Source organism: Aspergillus undulatus, assembly GCF_047715775.1.
Source record: "Aspergillus undulatus strain CBS 261.88 unplaced genomic scaffold BDV17scaffold_2, whole genome shotgun sequence".
Classification (NCBI taxonomy): domain Eukaryota; kingdom Fungi; phylum Ascomycota; class Eurotiomycetes; order Eurotiales; family Aspergillaceae; genus Aspergillus; species Aspergillus undulatus.
In genome coordinates this window covers 356384-380363 of record NW_027396606.1, presented here as the reverse complement: position 1 = coordinate 380363, position 23980 = coordinate 356384, and the positions used below count along the sequence as shown (strand labels likewise).

Here is a 23980-nt window from a genome sequence, read left to right as displayed (position 1 = left end):
CCGGCTATGTCCCATTGGCTTGGTATCTTCAATTTCTACATGATCCTCTGAGATGCAAGCCAAAGTATACATAGCAAAATAAATGTAGAGTTACACCCAATGCCTCGTGCCCCTGTTTGAAATCCGGTCACGTGGATCTCCAGCTCTCTGGCGTCACTCTCGGTCCGATCGAATCAAACCATCTCCATTGTCATTCCAAACCACAAAAGCAAACCTACCACGCCCGCCACCGAAATGGCGATGAAACCTTTATCAATGCAAAGCACACTGCCGTTCCGCAATGGCGGCCAGTGCCTCCGCAACCGATGCCTCCGCCCGAGTGCGACAACCCGTTACTTATCCACGAGCAGTCCGCACCGCTCAACAGCAACCAACTCCAGCAACCCCCTCCGCTCGCGCGCAAAGTCACGCGCCCAGAACCAGGATGTCGACAAGGCCCGCCGGTCGATGATCATGTCCGCGGCCGGGATAGCGGGCTGTGCGGTGGCCATGTACGGCGTGATCAAGCTGGATGTATTCGGGTTAGAGCAGCAGCAACAGCAGCAGCAGCAGCAGAAGTCCAGGGAGGATGGAGAGAAGAAGAGCATATCGGCGATGAGGATGGATGGTCCAGACGGCTTCCCGCATAGCCCTTCCGTGATTCGAATTCAGGGCAAGGACGGCGCAGAACAGATTGCGACGGGGACAAGCTCGGTCCCGCACTTTCCATCTGTGATTCAACTGCCAAAGTACCAAGGTGACGGCGATGTACCACCGGCGAAGCTTGCACCAGGGGACGAGATCACTGCCCCTGCCGGGATGGAGGAAGAAGAATACCAGCTCCTCGGACTAGGCATTCGCACGGTCTCGTTCCTCCGGATCCAGGTGTACGTGGTCGGCCTGTACGTGGCCACATCGGACATCTCGAAGTTCCAACAGCGCCTCGTCCAAATGGCCGTGCACCCTCCCACGGACGAGCAAGTCATTGCGAACCCCGTCGGCGCGAACTCCGCTACCTCGCTCGTCTCTACAGAGCGCGGCCGCCTAAAGGACCTCCTCCTCGACGACGAGAAGGGCGACGACGCCTGGAACGCTATCCTCAAGGACGACGGCATCAAGACTGTCTTCCGCATTGTACCAACCCGCAACACAGACTTCCTTCACCTCCGCGACGGCTGGGTCCGCGGCATCACAGCGCGCGCTCAGAAATTCAACGCTGCCGCCAAAGCCAAGGCCACCGCTGCCGTTGCCGCCGAAACACCCTCCACCTCAGTGACCCCCAGCGAATTCGCAGACGACTCCTTCGGCACAGCATTGAACGACTTCAAGAGCCTCTTTGGCGGCGGCCAGCGCAAGAGCGTACCGAAGGGCCAGACATTGCTCCTCCTCCGCAATGCGCGGGGTGAGCTCGACGCGCTCTTCCAACCGAAAGAGCAGGAGCCGTTCCGGTTTATGGGCCGCGTGGAGGATGAGCGGATCGGAAGGCTGGTGTGGTTGAATTATCTGGCCGGTAAGAATGTCTCTAGTGATGAGGCGAGAAGGAGTGTTGTTGATGGGGTTATGGGGATTGTGGAGCGGCCGATTGGGACGGTTGTTCAGAAGATTTTGTAATTGTTTTTGTATCTACCTATCTAGCTTGCTTTGAGCTTGAAGTGTCTGTGTATACTAGCAATCTCCTACGACCGACCATGTACAAAGTTCTATCTACAGCATGAAATCTTGTTTCGCTCACCCCTAATCATGAACGAAACGTTTATTCAGCGGGTCCTGTCTCGTAACCATCAACCCGTACGCAAAAGCAAAAGACAAAGCCTGTTTGTATGTAAAATATGTACGATTGATTATATTATGTTCTCCTTATCTTATCTTCTCAGTTCAGGAAGGGGCAAGGCATGAGTTTACTCCGTAGTGCTAGACCATTTGTCGTAAACCATTATAGAGCCCCAGCCCCCTTCAACAACTCCGGCAACTCAGCCTTGCGCCCCTGCAGATCCGAGTTCCCGCCAATGTGCTTCTGCGAGATGTAGATGTTGGGCACGGTGCGCTGACCGGAGATCTCCTGGAGGGCATCTTGGATGGCGTTTCCGTCTTCTGTTGGAGGGGAGGGGTGATGTTAGTTGCTGTTTTGATTTGTTCAAATGTTCAAAGAGAAAGGGAGGAAATGGGGGAAGGTGAGGAGAAGGGGAAGAGAGTGTGTGTTTGAGACGTACCGACGTTATCCAGCTCAAGCGCGTAGTACTTTGCGCCTAGTTCGGAGAGAAGGCTCTTGGAGGCCTTGCAGTAGGGGCAGTATGATTTTGAGAAGACGACTGATCAAACCAACAATTAGCATATCCCCCCAGGAACAAACCAAACCGAATCAAACACCGACCGAGGTTGAGACAGGAAAATAAGGAAGAACATACCAACGCCATTCTCATCAATAATCTTCTGAGCCTTGGTCTTAGCGGCAGACATTGTGACAGGTGAAGTAGGGGCGAAGGACCCGAAGAGACGGCGGAAGATGGAAGCTATGGTGGGCAACTTGCTGGGATGTCCCAGAGATATAGGCTAGAGAAGGTGGAGGCGGGAAGAGAAGGGGAATTTATGGATAAAGTTGTTAGGTGTAGGAGATGGATGACGAAAGAGGGGTTGGTAATCGATCAAGCGGGCGCGCAATGGATTGTTCCAGAGCTAGACGGGATTCGTTGCACGATACCGAGGCGGTGCGGCGGCGTGATTACAAATGGTCACGTGCGTCGGAGGTAAGTGTACTACTCCGTACGTGGTTTAGGTTAGAGGGGTGGTCCAGATAGTCAGTACATTGACCTAGCCAAGTTTAGAAACAGAAAGATACGCATCGTGAAGTCATTACAGACCCATAGAATGCGGAATGTCACATATTTGCCGGAATATGTCGCTCAAACATTTTGGTGGTCCGAGCAGGAAGGTATCAAGTGCAAAAATTCATACAAGGAATGAGTTATGGCTGCAACGCCATGAGTAAAACAAGTAGGATGCAAGTAAGAAATGGTAAAGGAGGGTAGGAGATGACGAGATGGGAAATGATCTAGAACGCACAAAAATGGCTGCCGAACACAAAACACCATCCTTAAAACGCTGAATAAACAATTGAAAAATGAAAAAAAGGCGAAGGATATACGCGAATAAGTGATGAGAGGGAAGGAAGAATGCTTTTGTACGGCTTTGAATCACATCACAATGCAGCATCCGCATCCCTTCTCGACCTTTTCGTCTTCTGGAGGCGGGCCTTGAGCTGTGACCACAGTTTGGCTGTTGAACCTAGGCGTCAGACCACTCGGAGGTGTGTCCTGCACCTTGGGCATCGGGCTGTATCCCGTGCTCGTACCAGGTCTGGTTCCCGGCTCGGGGCTTTTAGGTAGCAAGCCAAGTCCCTCCGTCTTCGGCGGTTCAGGTTCAGGTTCCTTTTCAGCCTCTTTCTCGACCTTGATCTCCGGTTGAGGCGGTTCGGGTGCGATTGCAAGCGGTGCGAATTCGCGATCATATGTTGTAGGCGTCTTGCCTTCTTTGGCCCATTGCTCTTGTTGCATTTTCCGGGCGTGCGTAGGCAGCATTTGTTGATCTGGAGGCAGCCGCGGGTCAGGTTTGTACATCGTTGCCAACCATGGTGGATCTCCTTCCGGGCGGTTGACTGCCGTGGGAGGACGAGGTTCGCCTGATCTGGTGGTAGGACGCTGGTTGTTGTTACTCGAGGTTGCACGACTTCGCGGGGTTGTCTTCTTCGGAATCGGAGCGGACGTCTTCCTGTTCGTCGGGCCGGTCTTCGCAGGAGTCTTCCTGGCAGTTGATGTCTGCACACCGCGGCTTCCAGGCCGGCTCTCAGTGGAAGGGCTGGAGGTCGAGACGGAATCTACTGTGAGCGGCTCACTAACCCTACGAGGCATCCCACTAGACTGGTAATTCTCCTGCTCATCTGAGGTTGCCCGAGAGCGCGGTGTGAAGTATTCGCGGTCAGTCTGGTCGGGGGATAGAGGTGTCGGACTGGTCAATGGAATTGGAATTCGAGAAGAACTCTTTCGCAGCCCAGGATTGCGGTAAAAGTACGATGCGTTAGACTCCGTGTCCGCCGCGATTTCTTCGGGCCGACGAAGATCCCAGTGTTTGCGTTCTTCACTCTCCTCGTTGTCGTTATTTGTCGGACCAGAAGAAACACCGTTCTTTCGTTGATCTTCTTGAAGGTCAGGCCAGGGTTCCAGTGGTTCGGTAGGCTGTTCGGTTACAGCAGTCCCGCTAACGCTGCCATGCTGGTCACGGCTTCTTCCGCGTCCAACCCTAGTACTCCCAGTCCCGGGTCGACGGTGAAATAAGATAGCAGCTTGTTGTAACTCTTCGCTTTCGATTTTGGCTAGCTTGTCACGATGAATCCAATTTTCATCGTTCTGCTCATTGGGACCAATATCGATTTTCCTGGCCGAACCATTGGTATGTGCATCTCCGTTCTCGCTCTCTCGGCGGTTGAGACTGACATCTCGGCGTCCTCTGGATGTGTGATGGGATAGATCATGGGTATAGGCGTGCTTTGAGAGTGATGAGCTGCGGGAGCCTTTCGAGCCGCGGTCTCTAGACTTGCGGGATGTGCGAGATTTGGAGCGTAGCCTGGCGTTCTATCATTGACAAGTCAGCTGATATCTACTCGTTATACAGAAGCCAATAACCTGGCACTCACCTCCTGACTGATCGGGACGGAGTATTCCCATTGGTATTGATCGCCCTCTAATGTGCTAGCCGATGTCCAAACATCTGCGGAGTACGTTGCAGTAGCTGTGCCCGCCATCCCAGCAGCCAGTGAAGAATTGTGATCTCAAAAGAAGGAGGCCAGACCAGCTGGACCCAATTCGGGATTACAGGTGTAAACGTGGTGTTGAAGATTGAGAAAGCGGTGTATCGCGATTGCCCCTGGTCCGTCTCCGATAATCAGGCCATTCTAAGGATGCGAAACAATGCCGGTAAAGATCACGGTCGACGTTCCCAGCCAAGCTCGAATGGTCCAGGACTCAGGAGCCAGAGGTTGTGTATGTATTATGCGAGGGCGGGCGAATTAAGGAGGCTGTAGGCGGTCTCCGACGACACCTGCTGGGTAGAGTGTGCGATAGATGGAGGAGCCGACAACCGAAACAATGCCGCCGGAAGCAGGAAATTGTAAATAGGAGGATAGGTGGAGACTCTGATTTCTCTGGAACAGCTCGAACTAGCGCCGTGTGCTTTGGGTCAGGATTTGAGGGACCGACGGGTCGTACCGTGGATATGGCTGGGAAGAAGGAACGTAATAGGCGGGCAGCGAAGACGGGGAGGACCACGCGACAGGTAAGATATTAGGCTGGAGAGGTTGGGAATGGGATTAGAAGATGAAGTAGTAAGAGGAGAGAGAACGGTCGGAAGAGACAAAGAGGAGAAGAGGGGGATTGAAAAAGAAGAGGCAGAAAAGGAGTGAGGTAGGGACGCTGAAGGCGGGACGGGCCTGGTTAGCTGGTCAGGGCTCACTGGCAGGTCAGTGAGAACAGTGAAGTCAAAGAAAGTAAAAGAGAGAATGGAGAAGAAAGGCAGAAGAGGTGGATCTGAAGGTTTGATAGAAAGATGATGTGGCCCTCTGGTCTCTCGGGGTCCGGCACAAAGATGAAGGGGAGAGGAGGCGACAAGGAGAAAAGCCGGCGGGCGAGGCAGCACGGGGAGAATCACTCACTTGGCTCCAAAGAGATTATTATCACGAACTAATTCAACAGACTTGGCTGAGAAGAGTCTAGCGACCAGCTAGTCTCAACAACCTCTTTTCCCCAGCCGCAACAGCCAGACAGTCCAGAACTTCGAGCCCTCAGGGAGCCAATTGCAGTGCGCACTGGGGGCAGATCGCACTCCATCAGATTGGGACCATCTGGACAGCCATGTGCGGCCAAATATTGGTCGACCCTGCAAGTGATGTCTCACAAATCAGCGTTGCAGCAGAGCAGTTGCTATACTTTCAATCCCAGGGTTTCAGTCGGTGGACTAATAGGACAGAGTCGTATATGCAACTGGTGTCAGAGTCAGTTGGGTCACGGTCTGAAGCTGGACATCGCCTCACTCCACGGCCCAGTGACCAGACCGTTATCGATGAAAGGTGATCTGCAGTGCAATAACAAAATCCTCCGTCGAACTTGAATTCTCGTAGCCCAGCTTATGCAAGATTCTGGGCCCAGTTGTAGATAGTCTCGATCTCGTCACGGTCAGATGAATTCAAAAGACCCTGGTGTGTTTGATCACGTGCGTTCGAACGCACCTCCTCAGGAACTAAGTCTGAAGACAAACTTCTGCTCTCACCATCACCTTGCATCTCCTCAACCTCATCAATGGAGCTCCTCCAGCGGGTCAATGGTTGTGTCTGCTTCATCTTGCGCCGCGCCCTGTAGCTGAATCGATCATTGGCGATCGCGAGCCCACTTCTCGCTTTGGTTACCTGGTTCCTTCCATTACCTTGTCTACTCCTTCAGGGCCAGCTTCTACCTGGCTTCAGATCATTAATAAGGACCTCCTCTGGCCAATGAGACAATGGGGTCTAGCATATACCAACCGCGGCATTGGACAGCCAGAAATCCGTTGATCTCCGCCTTGGCGATATCAGGGCCAGTTGCGTCGCAACTTCTTGAGTGATCTACCATCGAGCACAACACTTCCTGGCACATGCTTCACGGTGTTTCTCTCTCTCTCTCTTTCTTTCTTTCTTTCTTTCTTTCTTTCTTTCTTTCTTTCTTTCTTTCTTTCTTTCTTTCTTTCTTTTTTCCCCAAGTCGATTCGTGATATATGTGATATTGGAAGCAAACTCGGTCCCGTCGAGCTGTCGAAGCTCGACTCGTCTGAACCTGTCTCTGATCAGGTCTCGATTGATGAGAATGACTGGCCAATGACAAGCGACTCCACTGGCAAACTCAGTTGAGAACTATAGCCTCGGTTCTCGACTACTAAAAGCTAACTTGACCATACTGTTCGTTGAATATCAATTGGCATAAAAAGTTGCGACAGCCCTGCAGCGGGTATTTACATGCAATCAAGACAAGATAAATGGATATCTTAGGAAGCTGATACAAGATCATGGGCGGAAGATCCATTCTCCGCTGTCACTCTGTCCATTGACAGGCCTGCTCACCACAGATAGCTGAACTTCCTTCGTGACATGGATCGAATGTATATCTTGGTACTGATGCCCCGACTTCTGGTTGGAGCTAACCTGCACATGACTGCTCGTTCCTCGGCCAGAGTTATAAGTTGAGCTGGTTAGGCCTGGGAAGATCTTGGACATCAGCGGTCTGATACCTGGGAGGCAGCCGCAAACGACGCCCAGGTTGCACTCCACGGCTATGATAATGAATATAATGGCGCCATTGTCTGCATATCGGGTCAACACGAGAGTCGATCGAATCAGAGAATGGAGGCTCACATGTCTGGTCCCAGGAATTAGCAAACTTGACCTGCCAGGTAATCCGAACGACACCCGCGATGCAAATCCTGAGTCCGATGTTTAGCATTCACGAGTCATGAGGTGATATCTTTCCTTACAAAGCTCCGACACCAAAGCACACGATTAATCCCAGGCGCTTCGGCAAGCTCAGCTTCACTTTCCAGAGATAGTGGATCGGCCATAGATACACCATGAAATCGGTGATACTATTGATAGCGGCAGCAGCGATGAAGAATTTCTCTGCGTCTATACACTCCTTCTGCTCGATTGACTTGAGAACAGCCCAAACGTCGGACAGCGGACTGAGCTGGGTCAGTGATCAATGCGGTGTAGGAGGTAGTGTCTACCTACATGCATTGCAGCAGCATAGTGACAGTTGTCGATATCCCAAACCCCGTCAGAATAACCAGTGAAATATAAGTTAAACCATTTGTTGGTCTTTGATGGGAAGAGGCGAAGGTACGTTAAGCATATTGAGATTTTCGTCAACGGGGAGCATGGTGCAAAGAGTGCTTGAATCGCAACAGTCAACTTTCGAGGGTCAGTACTCGCAATTGCGAACAGGAGTTCAAGAGGAGAAGACTAACTTTTCCAAGTGGAGGGTACCATTCGCTCTTCACATCGCACAGGTGACGACCAATGCCATACTTCGGCTCGACTAGCTGACACGCCGACATACTCATCGCCAGCACCTTCAGAAATGGTTAAGGAGATGCACGATGAACCCCCAGCGTCAATACGTACATAAGCAACCAGCATCATCCAGTCGTCTATCCCAAGCGCCCCTCATACAAGACATGTTCGCGAGATAAATCGGCCCGCGACGAAGACGGTCATCAGAGCCATCAGGGGAATGCTGACAGCGTAAATGACGACGTCCAGAGAATCATGAGGATCGTCATAATTAGGTGCTGGCCAACTCGCTATGATATCAAGAGTGATCGACGACATTCTTGTGAAGGGTGCTCTTCTGAACGTGAACGAGCAACGCAGACAAACGAACTGTCAAGCAACGTGGGATACCGCATCCTGGAAATGGCCGAGACTAAGTAAGGATTCCCCCCAATGAGAATCAATCAGCCTCTGGGGATGCGGGGGACGAACGGCCATGGTGCATGGCTGTCATCACGTCAAAGCCATAGTTGACTCTTCGAGGTCTGGCGTGGCGGGTGTGCTCGGATCATGCTCGGTAGTCGGTATCAGGAACGCAACGTTCGTGCAGATAGATTAACCCTGCCCTCCAATGCCAGTCTCGACCACCGCACCCTAGGGCATTGGGCATCTGGGAATGTTTTTTCCGATTCGCTATCTAGCTAACATGGGCCTGAAGACGTTGGCTTCACTCCATCGCTCTGCCTCAAGTCTAGAAGCGAAGAACAAACCCAACTTAGCGTGCACTTGTCCATGGCGATATAGGTACTGCTGCTCGCCTCTCCCATGCCAACAACGTCCTCAGTGGGAGTGGTCAATAATGATATGTAGGTATAGTGTCGAAGGAGTCCTAGACTAGTTCTGCGCCTGGGCCTAGTGTTGTGATGTTGTTTCAGCCTAGGGCAACCCCTCATCCCTCGTCGAGAAGTGCTAAATCCCTTCAATGACATTGAAGGCGACTCATACAATGATGACTAGGGCGGCTTGTTTGCAGGCCGTAACGTGACGATGGGCGATTCTTCTGGCCCTGGGCTAACCCAACCTGTAGGACACTGAGTCAGGCTTCATGACTTCAGCGAGCGCGTTTCACTCTACCCTCCACATCAACCTTGTGAATGTCTGCATCTCGGCCTCCGTCGCGTGGCAAAGTCTGAGAGAAGGCATTTTGAGAGTCAGACAAGTTGACAAGCCTTTTCTGAAATAGTCTTCTTCTCCGAGGGATGGTACCTGCGCCACCGGAGTAGGACCTGCCACTATCGCAGATAGCAGGGCGTTGAACAACAGAGGGAGTAGTCGCTTTCTCTATTCCAGATGTCAAGGGCAGTCCGTAAGCCCCGGGAAAAGGATTCTCTAGTCAAGCATGAAGTCGAATTGGGTATCATGGGAAATGTCAGCCTCTTCACGAGTCAAATCTAATGACACCCTACCCCATCAGTCAGTCACGCAGCTGACACCTGGAAAACAAAAAATCTCCGCATCTATATCTCGTTTCGAAATCTACAAGAATAAGATTTGAGACCCGTTGGGGACATCGTTTTCATGAGCTGCGCTCGAGCAGCACGACGTAGCGCCAGGCACCGGGAACAAAATAATCAGCCACCCCAGATATTATCGGAACCACTTTCATTGACGAGCACTTCTCATTTTATCATCGCTAGTTTGAATCCTAATGCCCAGACAGTGGCCGCCAGAGACCACAAATTTCAACAGATCTACTAAGATATGAGGGGTATAGTTCGACGGCAACCCGGGGTATCCTCCGGTTCCGGTTTAGATGATCATTTCACGGCGTAGTGGGATCTTGAAAGTGGTTTGTTTTAGCTGCTTGGATAATGAACACCGGCGGACGGACCTGATACCGATCCTGTGCCATGTGGAAGATCTATCCTTCTGGAACTGCTGACTCCCCCAGAGACCCAGGAGCTGTTGCATCCCGAGACTTACGTATAACTGCAGGGGTCTGCCTTATCTCCTTCTTCTTCGTTCGCCCAGTTACTTTGACTGCAATTGTTGACGCTCGATTTTGGGCTTGGGGTTTCTTTTCTCTTCTTTTCTTTGTTTTTATGCGAACGGCTTGTTTAAAGCCTGCCACTCATTTGAGATTGTTCTTGTCGCTCATTTTTACTGACTCCTGCTAATAAGCATCTTTGGACGGCCTGTCTTTAACGATGTATTTGTCCAAGAGCTTTCTTCTGTCTCTCGCTTATTTTACATCGCCCTCATTGGGCCTTTTTAATGTTGGTGTCCCCGGCATCAATTGGTCTTACGACTATATAGTTGTCGGTGGCGGAACTTCCGGTCTTGCCATTGCAGCAAGACTGGCTGAGGACGCTGGAGTGACTGTGGCTGTTGTCGAGGCTGGCGGACACTATGAGGTTGAAGGTGGTATCATGAGCATTATTCCTGGCTTCGCTGCCGCAGCGAACACTGGTACCGATCCTTCTGACGATTCAATGCTTATCGATTGGAACTTTGATTCTCAACCTATGACGGTATGCACTTTCCTCGGCGACACTGTTGTCTACGTCTGTCTGACTTGTTGTCTAGGCTGCCGATAATCGAGTGCTTCGGTATTCGAGAGGGAAATGCTTGGGTGGCACATCTGCTCGCAACCTTATGGTCTACCACCGGTATGTTATCATACCAAAATCCTACACTCTATGGCCCTAACCTTGGCAGTGGAACCAAGGATACCTACGATCAATGGGCAGACATCGCCGGGGACTCATCGTGGGAGTGGGATTCGGTGCTACCCCATTTCAAGAAAAGCGCCACGGTAACGGCACCGGACATGTCTAAGCGCAACGAGAATGCGAGTGTGATATACAATGAAGATGCGTTCGACAACAGCCAGGATGGTCCACTTCACATTTCATGGCCTAACTTTGGCTCCCCATTTTCCACATGGGTTGAAGCTGGGTTGGAGAAGATAGGTATCCTCCCAGGACAGGACATGAACAGCGGCTACCTCAATGGCTCAGCATGGGCAGCCACAACAATCGATCCAACTTTTGAAACCCGGAGCTCCTCGAAAACAAGTTTCCTGGCTAAGAGCCTACTGAGTTTGAACTTCAAGGTCTACGCGTACACGCTGGCAAAGAAAATCAACTTCAGCGGAACCAAAGCCAAGAGCGTCAGCGTCGAGACACTAGGTATCTCATACACTCTCACAGCAAAGAAAGAGATCATCCTATCCGCAGGAGCCTTCCAGTCCCCACAACTCCTCATGGTTTCAGGCATCGGACCAAAGCGCACCCTTCAACACTTCGGAATCAGCGTCATAAAGGACCTCCCAGGCGTCGGCCAAAACCTCTGGGACCACGCCCTCTTCGGCGTCGTCAACAGAGTCAACATCATCACCGCAAGCCGCCTAGCCATCGACCAAAACGCCGCCATCGAAGCCCTAGCCGAATATGCTCTCAAGGAAGGCCCCCTCACAGCCCCTGGCTTCGGTGTCCTAGGCTTTGAGAAATTCCCCAACGAAATCCGCGCCCACTTCACCAACACCACACGTCAAGCCCTTGACGACACCTTCCCGCCAGACTGGCCGGAAGTCGAATATCTCGGCCTAGACGGCATTCTGGACGGGTGGCACAGCGCCGACGACTAGGATCTCGGCGACGGCTTCGAATACGGCACCATCGCCGCAGCCCTCGTAGCGCCCCTCTCGCGCGGCTCCATCTCAATAAACAGCACAGACGCCAACGACCCCCCGCTCATTGACCTCGCCTACCTAACCCACAAAGCAGACCAGGAAGTCGCCGTCGCAGCCTTGAAACGCGCGCGCGCAGCCTTCAACGCAACGAGTATCACAATCGGCGACGAGCACCGGCCCGGTCCGGGTGTACAAACCGACGAGGAGATCCTCGCGTTCATCCGCTCGACTATCGTTCCGGTTTGGCATGCTGCTGGGACTTGTAAGATGGGTGAGGAGAGTGACCCTGACGCTGTGGTTGATGCCAATGCGAGAGTTCTGGGCGTCCAGGGGCTCCGTGTTGTTGATGCGAGTATCTTTCCTACCCTTCCGCCGGGACATCCGCAGAGTACGTGCTATATGGTTGCGGAGAAGGTTGCGGCGGATATTAAGGGTGGGGATTAGCATGCTATTAGCCCTGTGTTTGCTCGGCTCGGTTCATGGTGTGCTGTGAGGGCTTTTTGGCCTAGCTTTGATAGACCTGGTTGATCTAGATACCTAATCTAGCCTAATTGTTAATGATGCTTGTATAATGGCAGCGAGTTCATTCAGGATTGGTATCATGTGCCGTCTGCAGGTTTTAGCTCTGAGCTACAGTATCTTAGCAAGACATGTTATAAATGCGAGAGGGTTACCTCAACTCAATCCTATCATTCGATTGGGCATGGATACCATGAACAAAAGGTCATTGCTGCATTGAGCGACTCTAATCTATTCTGTTTTTATATCCAAGGAAAGAGAAACGCTGGTTTACATGCACGCCAGAGCAACGAGATCTTAATTTGACGGGAGAGAGCACGATGGTGTGAGCCAGGTGGTATCATTTAGTTTTCTTGTTTCGACCCATCCACAATAGATTCACAATGAGTCGATCTAACTCAATTCAGTTCGCAACAGCATCAACTGCATTCAACGTCCCCTGCGCCTCCTTAATCAGCGCGCGGCGCGCAGCGCGAATCTCATCCGTCGACGGCTCAATGCCATCCGCCTTGAGAATAACCTGCGCTAACAGGAACTCGCCTAGCTTCTTGTGCTCAAACTCGCGCGCTTTCTCGTCGGCGGGCGGGTTCGCGATGTACCGCTCTGCGAGGGGGAGGAGTTCTTTGCGGAAGTAGGCGGTCAATCCGTGGACTTGGCCGAGGCCTGGGGGGAAGGTGTTTAGGTTGGGGGGTGTGGGGGGGAGAGATGATGAGGTTGTTGTGGTTGAGGAGGGCGTAGGGCGGGGAGGTTGTGAAGGTGGAGTTGCGGTTGAGTCGTTGTCGTTGTCGTCGGAGTCGCCTGGTGCGCCGGCACCAGAGGCAGAGGACTTCTTCTTCTTGCCCTTCTTGTTCTTCTTGCGGTTCCTCTTGCGCGTGCTTTCTGACTTGGGTACGATTTCGGGGATGCCTGTTGTTGAGGTGCGCGGCCGGGGCGCCTCGGAGCTTGTCCGCTCCGCTTCAGAGATGTCGCTGGGCGTCCTGACCTCTGATACAACGCACAATATCTCCGATTGCTGCTTGAGGCCCTCCGAGCGACAGGGCAGGTTGTCTTCGTCTAACAGCTTGCCCTTGTACAGCAGTCGAATGCGATTCGGGTCAGCGGTGTGTGTGACCTCCGCGGCGGCCTCCCTGAGCTGCCCGATGCTAAGCGTGCCGTCGTTGATCGAGAACGGCGGGAAATGGAGCTCGTATGTCACCTTGCGGTGGTTCAGGAGGAGCTTGTCCGGTTCCGAGTCATCTTCTTCTCTCCGCGTGTACGCACCGCTATCGTACGTGTTGGCGCGCGAGGGCGGGTCAACGATGTCGTCGGGCGTGAGATAGCTGTAGGAGGGTCGCTCGCTGGTATTCGTGGTATGATAAGCGGGGGAAGGCCGGCGCCAGAGGTTACGCCAAGACATGACCACGAGAGCAATCGCGCAAGCGACGAGTGTAACAACGGCGGGGAGCTGGAAGTTCGTATAGTCGTGTCCGTCGCGCGAGAGCGAAGTCGAAGCCCAGTCAGGAACCTGCAGGGAAGTGAGGGCGCGCAATAAGGGAGACTTGTTGAAGGCGGGGCGTGAGATGAGGGGCGAAACGAGTTTATGGTGGAGAGAGTGTAACGAGGAGGGCAGCCTGGCGGTGATGTAATCCAGATAGAAAGCGCACGTCTCGCCCAGAGAGGCCTGGGAACCGTGTGGAAGCTGCTGGGTCATGGATTTATAACTTTCTCGACCTGGAGGGTTTGTCCCAGGGTGAGGTCATGGATGCCCTTTGTTTGCTCTTTTTTTTGCTCCGAGGCGGAGATGGCCTCAGCCTCAAACGGTGAGCTTGACTGGGTAGATTTCTGGCAGCGAGCGACGCTGACCGAGATTGTCTTGCAGTGGAGGACAGACAATGCAAGTCTTACTAGTGCGCTGAGTGGCTCAGTCACTAACACCTGTGGCGCGGTTACTCCAGCCACAGTTGAGCCACAGGTGAGGCTCAGCCACCGGGGTCAACAAGTCACGAACAATGGAGATGCAGAATCAGATACGTACGATCATATAGTGGTGTAACACTGACAAGCTATAGAAAGTCCAGTCTATCATTAAGCCTTATGATAACCTGTTCTGCGGTGTAGGCCCGAGTGAAGAGTCGACCTCCATAAGTATATTTCTGACTCTGCGGAACGTAACTATCGAGCATGACCGAACCTGCCAATGTTGACTGAATGTATGCACCCGTGCGCCCCCTGCAGGACCTCGTGGCCATAGTGCAAGTGGCTGCTTTTTCTGTCTTTTGTCAACAATCCAAAAACATTCGTAAGCCCAGAGGCGGTTTTGCAAAGGCAAAGTCAAGTAGATAGTTATATGCATATTATTAAAACATTATCATACAGTTGAATCATATCTAGAACGCCGCTGCAATGCATCCGTAAAATACAGGGGTTCTATATCCGTACACCACCATTGGCGGGACGGCCGCCGAACCATCGGGCGAGACCGCTGTTGCTGTCGTTCCCGCCGTCATTGCCCATCCATCGGGGCAATTGGAACGAATCATTCTGGAGCCACTGCGGCCGGCTAGCAGTCTCGAAAGTATTCTTCACCCGGTGCGCGAAGGACTGGAAAAAGTTCTCTTCCTCCTCTTGTACGGTCGAGGACGCGGCAACAGCACCACGAGTTGACCTCGACGGCCGCGTTGATTCGGCCAGAGGGGTGCATGAGGATGAATACGCCTGCGTATTTCCATCCACATGAGTTGAATGTCGGGGAGATCGCTCGTTGCGTGCTGAAAGCCCGAGGGAGCCAAGGCCGTTCAGCTCCCGTTCAATCAGCTCGCGGCCTTCCCGCCAACCGCCTATCCCATAACCACTGGGGTTATTCTCCAAATCGTCATCGTCCTCTTCTAGTAGACCAAAACCGCAGATGTTTCTGACGCGGCCGTATAGGTTGAAGAGGGTCGCGCCAATGGGAATAAGAATGGATACTGGGAAAAAGTAATCAAATCCTTTCCCGAGTGGCGTCAGGTCAATCCACTGACCAAGGAAACGATAAAACGTAGTGGTCTCTCGGACATCTTTGGGTAAGAATGTCAAGAAGTTGTACGCAATCGGCACAGTAAGGCGAGCGACTAGACTCGCATACCAGCATGCACTTTCACCATATGTGTTCCGACGGACTAACGCTCGATTGCCCCAGACCTTTGCGTCACTGATACCAACGAGGGCTGCGGAGCACATGTACAATAGCCACATGCAGGCGACTACCTGTTTTCCGAACCCGACCGGCGCCGGATTATCATGGTATGAGACGATAGACAATGTTACCACCGACAGTCGTGGTGCTATTGACTTGATCAACTCGGACCAAACGACGCACACCGATGTGAACGCAAAGAATGCTCCCAAGGCGAGCCGTAGATTTGGATAGACGTTTGTGTACAGCTGATATCGCATATAAGGCGTGAGGAAATTTAATTGCGGGAAGGAGTTGGAGCGCTGAGTGTGATGATCAAACTCGAGCTTTTTCGAGGCGGACGAGTTGATAATCGCTTGTAGGTCGGCAGCGGTAAGAATCAAACGGTCCCATGCATCAACAAAGCGAGCCTTCTGGTGTCTGGCTCGTTGAAGGCGTCTTGTCAGGTCCGCTAGATAGCGTTCAGTAATCACAGCCGGAACCGTGCCGGAACTGCTTGCCGGCTCTAGGAGCCCGGTTCGGAGTTCAGGAGGGGTTGATGTCTCGGCGAGCTCTTCTATCCAGTCCTGGAAATCACGAGCGGTGCCAGTCTTCCGTTGTTGAAGTTGTCCCACTTGGGCCTCAAGGCTTTCTAGATCATTAATGGCGTCCATTAGACGATCGTGAAGCATCGGCGCGTGCGCCTGAAGCCTCCGTAATCTGCCACTGGGACTGGCATTCCGGAAGAGAGTGCGGGGTATAGACACCAAGCCGTGGCCCATCAGCCAAATCGCAAGGACAAGACCCCAGACGTAGGCCAAAGCCATTGCAAGGGCTTTGATGGTAGAAAATTCAAAGCCGTTTTGGATGGAAATGTAAACCAGACCCGATGTCGCACACCCAAGCACGATCATCTGGTACCTGGCATTGGAACGGACGGAGTATTGGATACGGGCTCGGGCATCGCGGTATCCGGAGTCGATATATTCACCGAGTAACGGAAGAATAGCCCTAAAGTACAAGAAAGAGATTAGATGTGAGATCAGATTTGAGCAGTTCATTATATAGACATACCACGTGAGCACGAAGATCAACCAGTAGGTGATGCGCCAGGACACCAGGAGGAGCCGTCCAGGAAGCCATATGGCTCTAGGACCGCCTTCATCACGCGAGCTCGATGCTAGATCAATCGGCACCAGAAGGACCACACTGGCAGGAAGGGCGAGTGCGAGGAAGACGGGGACTGACAGGTACGCCGGTGTGGCTCGCAGTGTCAGATACCGGCGCAGAAGCAGCAGGGCGAGCGCGGAGATTATAGCGAGGGCGAGGGCGAAGAAGATGTTGGAGCCCACTGAGACGGCGGCTATTGAGATCATGATGCCTAAGATATTAGATTTAGGTGAGGCATGTACTCTCTGTTCGGAGCAAAGAAGGGGGAGGGCTCGGTGTAATGGATCAACAATAATAATTGACCATATCGAGCCGGTCAGACAGACTAAAGGAGACTATTGATAAGGAACCAGAAAAGAGTTTGGGCGAGTCAGACCAACAGTCTAGAAACCGGGACAAGGATACGGAGAAGATACAAGAAGGGGTCGCGGGGGAAAGAGTAGCAAGGGAAGAGGAAAATGGAAGCCTGAAACCGGTTCTGTTCCTTTCCAGAGACGAGATCCAGACTCGCATTTGAAGCTGACGACGATACAGGGCACGCCAGAGCGCCAATCACAATATAACTGTGACGACAGCAATGGGGCCTATCACGTGCGCTCACATGACTACATATTGCTGCTTCCGGCAAATCAGGGTCTCTCTGATTGGCTATCCGCTAATCATACAATGAACTCTTGCGCATCCATCCATGGAAGGATTGCACCTCCAACCAAGCTTGAGAGAGCGATTGCAAATAGCCGGGCTAGAGCTATGGCTTCCTTGTTGATGGGCTCAGGTACCCGGTTGCGATCGCAATGGCAACGGTATGTCGATGCCGACCAAGTCCTGTCGCAGGCTCACCAGATGATGTCTAGTTGTACCACCACCAGCAGTAGCACTTCTACGTAATGAGTACTTTGTTTCATTTGAAAGTCAGCTATTTCATAGTCGGTTCTAGGTATTCGAGGGTCGGTGAAGGCAGGTCCTATCTCCATGACGCACGCATAAGAAGACAATCAAGAATGTTATACCAACGGCGAGTCGGAACAGCCTCCAGAACCTGCTGAAGCGCTATTTACGGCGGGCGCAAGTGAAGCTACACAACGCTTGGCCGTCAGACCTTGCGTCGGTGCAGCCAGTCATGGGCCGGCTGCTCGTCCGACTGACTTGACCAAAAGGAAACCTTGAGGCCGTCCTGATCTCCATTGATATTCTAAGCCTTATTCTTTAGTAGTCTAGTAGTGCTAGGCTCTGATCAGGATCTGCCTGGCCGTAGCCTGTACCTTAGCTCCCACTCCCAGAGGACCCAGTCCGCTGTCAGTAGTTGTGGTTCCTCAAGATTAGACACCAGAACTGGTCCCGCACCACCGCGTCGGCCTCTCGTCTCGTCCTCACGACCGTTATATTCAACTTGTTCTTCTATTATATTCTCTTCCCTTGTTGGCTCATCTTGGGCACCATTGCTCTTCTTTCTATTGTTTTCTCTCTTTCTTCCTTCGCTCCTCGACCTTTTGCCCTCCAGCTGACTTCGTTGCCCGCCACACCACCAAACTGGGCAGCAACCCGCTTTACCCTCTTTTTCGGTAGGCCGTTAATTGTCTCCCAGTCCCAGCTCCATCATTGCCTGTCGCCCTCTTGCTGTCTTTCCTCTTTTAACTTCCCCCGACTGTCTTGCACACCCCAATCTGCCGCCTTGATTCCGTTTTCTGTGCTCGAGTTCCCCTGTTCAATTTCTCCCGCTAAACTCGTTTGAAACCTTTCCCCTTCCCTACATTACGATCATCCTGACACTTGCTCCTCATTTCGACATCTAGTCTACGAACCGACCGTTTCTTTGTCCGTTTCACTATCTCCTGCTGCTCTACTGAAACCCCCTTCGATCCAGAATCGTCCCCGTTCGATAAATTTCCCGTCGTTCATGGGCATTGAGGTTGCTTCGAATTGTTCTGCAGCCACTTGGATCCGGTGTAACTGCAAACATCCCTGTCCGTGATCCAACCATCGCCGGTGCAATCACTGAGGACCGACTCTCTCCCTCCCCCCCAAGCCACTCGCCCACTGCTGCCAAAGAACTTGCCTCGACTGGACGCTGGTGCCCGAACGCCTTGTTTTCCTCTGTTGCGCTGATCACTTTATTGCTACCAACGCATTTCCTACCTCTCTCTCTCTCTCTCTCTCCCTCTCTTTCTATACCTTTCTACACCGTTCAGTCTGGTTCCCATTTTCTGAAACATTAGCGATCCCGACTTTTCGGAACGTCGTAATACCTTTGATTTGGCTCGAGTCGCGCATGCTCGTCTCCCCGGCGCTACTCTCTTATTTATTCACGCCCACCGGAATCGTTCATCATTGCCGATCCCGAGACCGCCTTAGTTCTCCACATCTCTGACATTATTCACTCGGCTTGTTCGACGCAACTTCACAATATCGAGTGCGCTCTACCCATTGGCGAATGCTGATTTCACTACAAGGCTTGCGCGGACTTCTCCTCGATCCCCGCTGAGGGGTTGTTGTCATGAACCCCGCAAACTTCCCCAATGTGAATGGGGTCATGAACGCTGGAGTGAAGCCACCGGGCCAGATGCAAGGCATCCCCAGGCAAGACTTCCAGCAGATCCTACAAAGTGTTGCCCAGGCTTTAAGTAGCCAGGGCCCGTTCACTGGCTGGAGAGCGGAGGTCTCCGTGCGAGAGCGGACCTTTAAAGTACATCAGATGTGAGTCTGGTGTCTCCTCACGATCGCGATCTGTTGCAGAACCTTGTCGTCCCTAGGCAAAGTACATCCAGCTGATTACTTCGTTTCTGCATCTAGGATTACTTCTCTCCGTTTAATACAGCCGCAAATCGAGGTACGAAGTGCCGCTTCGGCGGCTATGAATTTTGAGGCAAAGGCGTTCAAGGAAGCCGCCACTAAGGTATGCTTGGGTCTGGTTCCGCTGGTTAGTAATAACCTCTAAACATACCCTTCCAGGCCGATTACGACAGAGAGTTCAACGACAAACTTGTCCACATTCGCGATACCCGTGCCAGGCAAGCAGCAGCGATACAAGGAGGCGTGATGCAACAAGGACCTCCGACCGGTATGGCGGGTGTAGGGCAACCCCCATTTCCGCAGCAACTGCCCCGGACGATGCAGGCGTCGCCAATGCAGGGCCAACAGCCGATGCAAATGGGGATGAATGATCATAGCCAGCAGGCTGCCATGCAGCAGCGTCAGCAGCAGCAACAGCAACCGCAGGCGATCCTCCAGCAACAACGGTCTCAGCAACGCCCCGGAGGCGCTGCTGCGTTGAATGATGAACTCCATACTCTCTCGGCGCAAGAGTACGACCAGGTCTGTCGTATAGCACAACAGATTCTCCAGAAGACCTCTCCAGAAGATATGAATAAGATCAAGGCGAACCTGCAGAACATGAGTCCGGAACAAAAAATATACCTACAGAAGAAAAATATGGATCCCATCACCTACTTTTTCCGCTGCCAGGCGATGAGCCACCTCCGTCGAGTCAAACGCACCCGCATGGAGATGAGCCGCAACAACCAGAATAACGGTGTCGACCCCGCCAATGCTCTGATGGGTGATCCTATGGCAAACCCTCAACAACGCCAAATGTTCCAGAACATGATGAATATGCAACAGAGAAATCCTTCGTTTTCCATGGGTAATCAACAAACCATCGACCCCTCGTCGTTCATCGGAAACATCGAAAACATTCAAGGGCAACAGGCTGACGGATTACGCTCTCAAGAAGCTGGCCAATTGGTAGTTCCCGCTAGCTCATCTCAGATGAACCAACAGCCATTCAATGCGACCCCAAATATGGCTCCGGTCGGACAGCAACTGGGTCAAAACAACATGAACAACGCTGGAATCAGCCCTCCGTTTATGCCGCAAACGCATGTGCCAAATTCACAGGCTGGCCCTCAGGATCGAGCTCAGCAAGCAGCTCCATTTCAATCGCAGCGCCAGACGCAAACCCAAGCCCAACGTATGCAGGCGGCTCAGAAAGCGCAGTTGGCGATGTCGCAAGCTAGCCAAGCCAACTCTCATATACCGCAGCAATTGTCCCAGAGCCCAGCGATGCCCATGTTAAATCGTCCGATGGCAGCCCCGGGGCAAATGTCCCCTGCGCAGGTCACCGCTCAGGTACAACCGCCTCCAAGGCAGCCCGGTATGGGTCAGCATCCGCCAAATGGTCTGCCTAATGGCTCACAACAGGGGATTCCAAATCGCCCTCCCATTCCCGCCCATCTCCCACCACATATCCAGGAGCAGCTGGCACGGATGTCTAACGAGCAGCTGACTGCTTTCTTCATGAATCAGCGTCATATGCTTAGAAACAATCCTATTTTTGCTAGAGCAAATGCCGCTCAGCAGAACATGTCCATGCAGCAGAACATGCCGCAGTCCAACCCAGGTCAACAAATGGTCAATGGTCAAATGGCCAATCCTCAAAATATGAGGGCTTCACTAGATCTACAGCAGCAGTTCGCCTCATGGAACGGCGCCCAGCAGCCGAATCAAATGGTACCGGGACAACAGATGTCTATTCAGCAACGGCAGCAGCAGCAGCAGCAACAACAACAACAACTCCGCGGGCTTCAACTGCTCCGTCAGCATACCGCTCCGAATATGGAGTTGAATCCTGAACAGGTTGGCCAGATGGATCGCATACCTTTCCCAACTGCAATCTTCAACAACAACCCAAATGTCGCGGCATCAATACCGAAAGATATCAAGTCGTGGGGACAGTTGAAACGCCTAGCAGCAGCAAATCCACAACTTCTTGGGGGGATGGATCTCCAGAAACTGTCAACGTTCCAGAAATACCATTTTGCCCAGCTCCTGAAAGAAAATAGTAGCCGCAATCTTGAGCAGAACGGCCAGGCTTCTTGGGGACCTGCAAACTTGCAGGGCCAGCAACCGCCGTTCCAAACCCCTCAGCAACTTCAGTCTGGTCAGCAACATGGGCAAATTTCGATACCGCAAATGCGTCCGATCACACAACAAGAGCTTCAGGTAGCTCGCCAGCGCTTGGGTGCCCAAGTTCAGAACCTTAATGATGATCAATTGCGCGAAGCCCTTCGACAGAGGCAGATGCGAGCACATGCTGCCCAGGCGGCCCAGGCTCTTGCGAACCAGCAGAACCAGCAGTCACAAGCGTCTTCTCAACCACCGGTCTCTGTTCCCTCCGCCGCACCAAAACAGGAAAACCAAGCTCAGCATCAGGTGCCTCAACAGATCGTGCAGAGTCAGATGGCTAAGGCTCAGGCTGCAACGTCTGCCAAGGCCGCGAAAGCACCGGGCGCGAAGCAAACACCACCGACGTCAAAGAGGAAGGTACCGAATGAGGAATCGGCGGTCAACCAGACATCGCCAGTCCAGAGCTCGACACAGCCTGCAGTTTCCCACGGGCTGCCGGCAACAGCGCCTCTCAAGCCGAGTATGCCGTTGAGTCGGGAGCAGCTATCCATGATGAATCCTCAACAGCGCGCCCAAGTAGAGGCTCACATTCGTCGACAGCAGGGCCAGGCACGTGGTGCCGTTAATAGAGCTGCTGCCGAAGAGGCATGGAATAACCTACCGGAGAAACTTCGACATTTGTACAATGAGCTCGCAAAGAATGCTCCATCTGACGACCCAGTTGCCGTCACCCCGGAACAAAGGGCTACAATGAATCAACAGCTGCGTGATTGTACGGATTATCTTGGCAGGATGGATGCGCTGGTTCAGTTCATCTCGAAAATTCCCAATCACGAGAAGAACGTGCGCAGCCTACTTGGAATGGTAAGTTCAGTCGTTCTCTTTCCTAAATCGTCGACATACTAACATTCATTAGCGTATCCAATTAATGCGTCAATTCAAACCTGGGCCTGATTGGGCATTGAACGATCAAGTCACGATCACTCCGGAATATCTGACAGGCACCACGAATTATATCAAGAAGCTGTTCCATCATATGATTGCCCGTGTCAACCAACAGCAGAGCCAAAATCCAGGCCAGCGGCCTGGCGCTCCTCAGGCAACCAATGCGCAACAAACGAATCAGCTCAACGCCAGCAATCTCCAGCAGCTTCAGCAGCAAGAGGAAGCTCTCCAGCGGGCTCGCAGGGCCTCAAGCCAGACTGCTGCATCAGGTGCTTCTGCTATTGCACCGGCGCCATTTGGAGCCCCTTCACCGCAGGGTGTTCCACATGCTTACGGCCCGGGTGGCATACCGCCCCAGGAGCTCAAGCTTCCTCCGCCAAAGAAAAGAAAGCAGTCACATCCAAGTACTACACCTGTTTCTGGGCCCTCGGGGCCCAAGGCACAAGCGGGCAAGCAACCGACAACGGAAGCGAAGCCCTTCATCGGTGCTTTCAAGTGCTCTGTTCCTGAATGTCAATATCACTACCAGGGACTTGCCACCCAGGACGAGCTTGATAAACACGTTGAGGAGAATCATAAGGTTGAGGAACCTATTGAGGACGCCCTCGAATTTGCGTTGCAAAGCTTTGGCACCCTGCTCCAAGGTGAACAGAAGGCGGACTCTCAGGGTTCCACCAAAGGGTTCGGCTTTGCTATCGATATGGGTTCCAACAAGGCTGCTGCCACAACGTTGCCAGCGAAGGAGGTCAAAACCGAAGGGGCGACGCCCGTTCCTGGCTCTACTCCAATGGGGCGAGTTTCAAGCCAGATGACCGCGAAGCCTGCATCGCCAGCGGTCAAAGGTCCCGGTTCGAAGCCGGCCTCAAGCCGCGATAGCAAGCAAGACCTGAAGAAATCAGCAGAGCAAGAAGCAGCGTCAATGGCAGCGGCGACAAAAGATGCATGGGCGGACAGCAAGATTTCTCTCGACGCGATCCGCGATGGGTTCGACCTGGACTTCGACAGTGCATTGGGATTCGGTGCAATGGATGAATTTATCAATGTTGAAATGTTCAATGGTACTCAGGACACGCCGGACTCCGTGGAGACTGGTGTCGTTACCCAGACACCCAAGGATGTGGATATGCTGAAGAATGATGATATAACCAGCAAAGTCTCCAGCGTCACTGAGAGTGGCTGGATCCCGTCCGACTGGTACTGTTTACCTGGTCAATTTGAGGATGGTATAATGATGAATGAGTCCTGCGAGGATATCGACTGGGAGTTGGTTGACTTCAAAGATGGAACAATGGACGGCAATGACAGCAGCATGGCGATCTATGCCATGTAGAATTGGTGCCTTCGAGTTTCTTTTCCTTGGATTTGGCATAAGGGTGCACGATTTATGTATAATATACTGAAGGGGGACCCGTTGATCTGTGTCTTTCTTGTGGATATATTAGCAAAGGCGTTTCAAGGAAGGTATGAGCGAAAAATGGGATTTTACGACTTGCCTCTGCGAATGATATTGGAGCTCTGAATTTGCTTTGCAGGTATTATACCGGAATTTGATACTATATTTGCTCAATGATTTGAT

General features: G+C 52.4%; 8 protein-coding genes across 8 annotated transcripts; 3 read left to right on the top strand and 5 right to left on the bottom strand.

The window, feature by feature from the left end:
- The first annotated feature begins 47 nt into the window (after positions 1–47).
- On the top strand, positions 48–1675 carry BDV17DRAFT_250322 (chalcone isomerase domain-containing protein). The gene has a single exon (XM_073756312.1). It carries the CDS (start codon positions 235–237, stop codon positions 1588–1590), a length of 1356 nt encoding a protein of 451 aa, XP_073620541.1. The 5' UTR covers positions 48–234; the 3' UTR covers positions 1591–1675.
- BDV17DRAFT_250321 (glutaredoxin) lies at positions 1676–2898 on the bottom strand. The gene is made up of 4 exons (XM_073756311.1): positions 2838–2898; positions 2385–2787; positions 2190–2288; positions 1676–2070 (listed from the first exon to the last, which is right to left on the bottom strand). The coding sequence occupies exons 2-4, from the start codon at positions 2434–2436 to the stop codon at positions 1913–1915; spliced, it is 309 nt and encodes a 102-aa protein (XP_073620540.1). The 5' UTR covers positions 2437–2787; positions 2838–2898; the 3' UTR covers positions 1676–1912.
- On the bottom strand, positions 2515–5256 carry BDV17DRAFT_66216 (uncharacterized protein). The gene is made up of 2 exons (XM_073764925.1): positions 4667–5256; positions 2515–4604 (listed from the first exon to the last, which is right to left on the bottom strand). The coding sequence occupies exons 1-2, from the start codon at positions 4772–4774 to the stop codon at positions 3171–3173; spliced, it is 1542 nt and encodes a 513-aa protein (XP_073620539.1). The 5' UTR covers positions 4775–5256; the 3' UTR covers positions 2515–3170.
- A 1406-nt stretch (positions 5257–6662) lies between these two features.
- Positions 6663–7904, bottom strand: BDV17DRAFT_66395 (uncharacterized protein). Its single transcript, XM_073764927.1, has 4 exons — positions 7781–7904; positions 7528–7731; positions 7409–7476; positions 6663–7356 (listed from the first exon to the last, which is right to left on the bottom strand). The coding sequence occupies exons 1-4, from the start codon at positions 7795–7797 to the stop codon at positions 7061–7063; spliced, it is 585 nt and encodes a 194-aa protein (XP_073620538.1). The 5' UTR covers positions 7798–7904; the 3' UTR covers positions 6663–7060.
- A 2344-nt stretch (positions 7905–10248) lies between these two features.
- On the top strand, positions 10249–12538 carry BDV17DRAFT_298075 (GMC family oxidoreductase; the record flags this gene model as incomplete). Its single annotated transcript, XM_073763614.1, has 4 exons — positions 10249–10572; positions 10628–10710; positions 10760–11633; positions 11691–12538. 4 exons carry the CDS (start codon positions 10249–10251, stop codon positions 12177–12179), a joined length of 1770 nt encoding a protein of 589 aa, XP_073620537.1. The 3' UTR covers positions 12180–12538.
- On the bottom strand, positions 12421–14135 carry BDV17DRAFT_66206 (uncharacterized protein). Its single transcript, XM_073764924.1, has one exon. The coding sequence runs from the start codon at positions 13942–13944 to the stop codon at positions 12658–12660; it is 1287 nt and encodes a 428-aa protein (XP_073620536.1). The 5' UTR covers positions 13945–14135; the 3' UTR covers positions 12421–12657.
- A 468-nt stretch (positions 14136–14603) lies between these two features.
- BDV17DRAFT_66112 (LMBR1 domain-containing protein) lies at positions 14604–17177 on the bottom strand. The gene is made up of 2 exons (XM_073764923.1): positions 16462–17177; positions 14604–16398 (listed from the first exon to the last, which is right to left on the bottom strand). Exons 1-2 carry the CDS (start codon positions 16761–16763, stop codon positions 14661–14663), a joined length of 2040 nt encoding a protein of 679 aa, XP_073620535.1. The 5' UTR covers positions 16764–17177; the 3' UTR covers positions 14604–14660.
- A 2247-nt stretch (positions 17178–19424) lies between these two features.
- BDV17DRAFT_66065 (uncharacterized protein) lies at positions 19425–23977 on the top strand. Its single transcript, XM_073764922.1, has 2 exons — positions 19425–22323; positions 22376–23977. Exons 1-2 carry the CDS (start codon positions 19594–19596, stop codon positions 23732–23734), a joined length of 4089 nt encoding a protein of 1362 aa, XP_073620534.1. The 5' UTR covers positions 19425–19593; the 3' UTR covers positions 23735–23977.
- The last annotated feature ends 3 nt before the right edge of the window (positions 23978–23980 follow it).

Bases quoted from the DNA above. Each gene is read 5' to 3' on its own strand.
- BDV17DRAFT_250322 (XM_073756312.1), top strand. From the start codon at position 235: ATGGCGATGAAACCTTTATCAATGCAAAGCACACTGCCGTTCCGCAAT.
- BDV17DRAFT_250321 (XM_073756311.1), bottom strand. From the start codon at position 2,436: ATGTCTGCCGCTAAGACCAAGGCTCAGAAGATTATTGATGAGAATGGC. The intron at 2,289-2,384 runs GTATGTTCTTCC...TGGTTTGATCAG, and splicing joins TATTGATGAGAATGGCGTTG to TCGTCTTCTCAAAATCATAC. The intron at 2,071-2,189 runs GTACGTCTCAAA...CCCCTCCAACAG, and splicing joins GCTTGAGCTGGATAACGTCG to AAGACGGAAACGCCATCCAA.
- BDV17DRAFT_66216 (XM_073764925.1), bottom strand. From the start codon at position 4,774: ATGGCGGGCACAGCTACTGCAACGTACTCCGCAGATGTTTGGACATCG. The intron at 4,605-4,666 runs GTGAGTGCCAGG...TGTCAATGATAG, and splicing joins CCGTCCCGATCAGTCAGGAG to AACGCCAGGCTACGCTCCAA.
- BDV17DRAFT_66395 (XM_073764927.1), bottom strand. The intron at 7,477-7,527 runs GTAAGGAAAGAT...CATCGGACTCAG, and splicing joins TGCTTTGGTGTCGGAGCTTT to GATTTGCATCGCGGGTGTCG. The intron at 7,357-7,408 runs GTGAGCCTCCAT...CCCGATATGCAG, and splicing joins TAATTCCTGGGACCAGACAT to ACAATGGCGCCATTATATTC.
- BDV17DRAFT_66206 (XM_073764924.1), bottom strand. From the start codon at position 13,944: ATGACCCAGCAGCTTCCACACGGTTCCCAGGCCTCTCTGGGCGAGACG.
- BDV17DRAFT_66112 (XM_073764923.1), bottom strand. From the start codon at position 16,763: ATGATCTCAATAGCCGCCGTCTCAGTGGGCTCCAACATCTTCTTCGCC. The intron at 16,399-16,461 runs GTATGTCTATAT...CTTGTACTTTAG, and splicing joins TTGATCTTCGTGCTCACGTG to GGCTATTCTTCCGTTACTCG.
- BDV17DRAFT_66065 (XM_073764922.1), top strand. From the start codon at position 19,594: ATGCAACAAGGACCTCCGACCGGTATGGCGGGTGTAGGGCAACCCCCA. The intron at 22,324-22,375 runs GTAAGTTCAGTC...AACATTCATTAG, and splicing joins TGCGCAGCCTACTTGGAATG to CGTATCCAATTAATGCGTCA.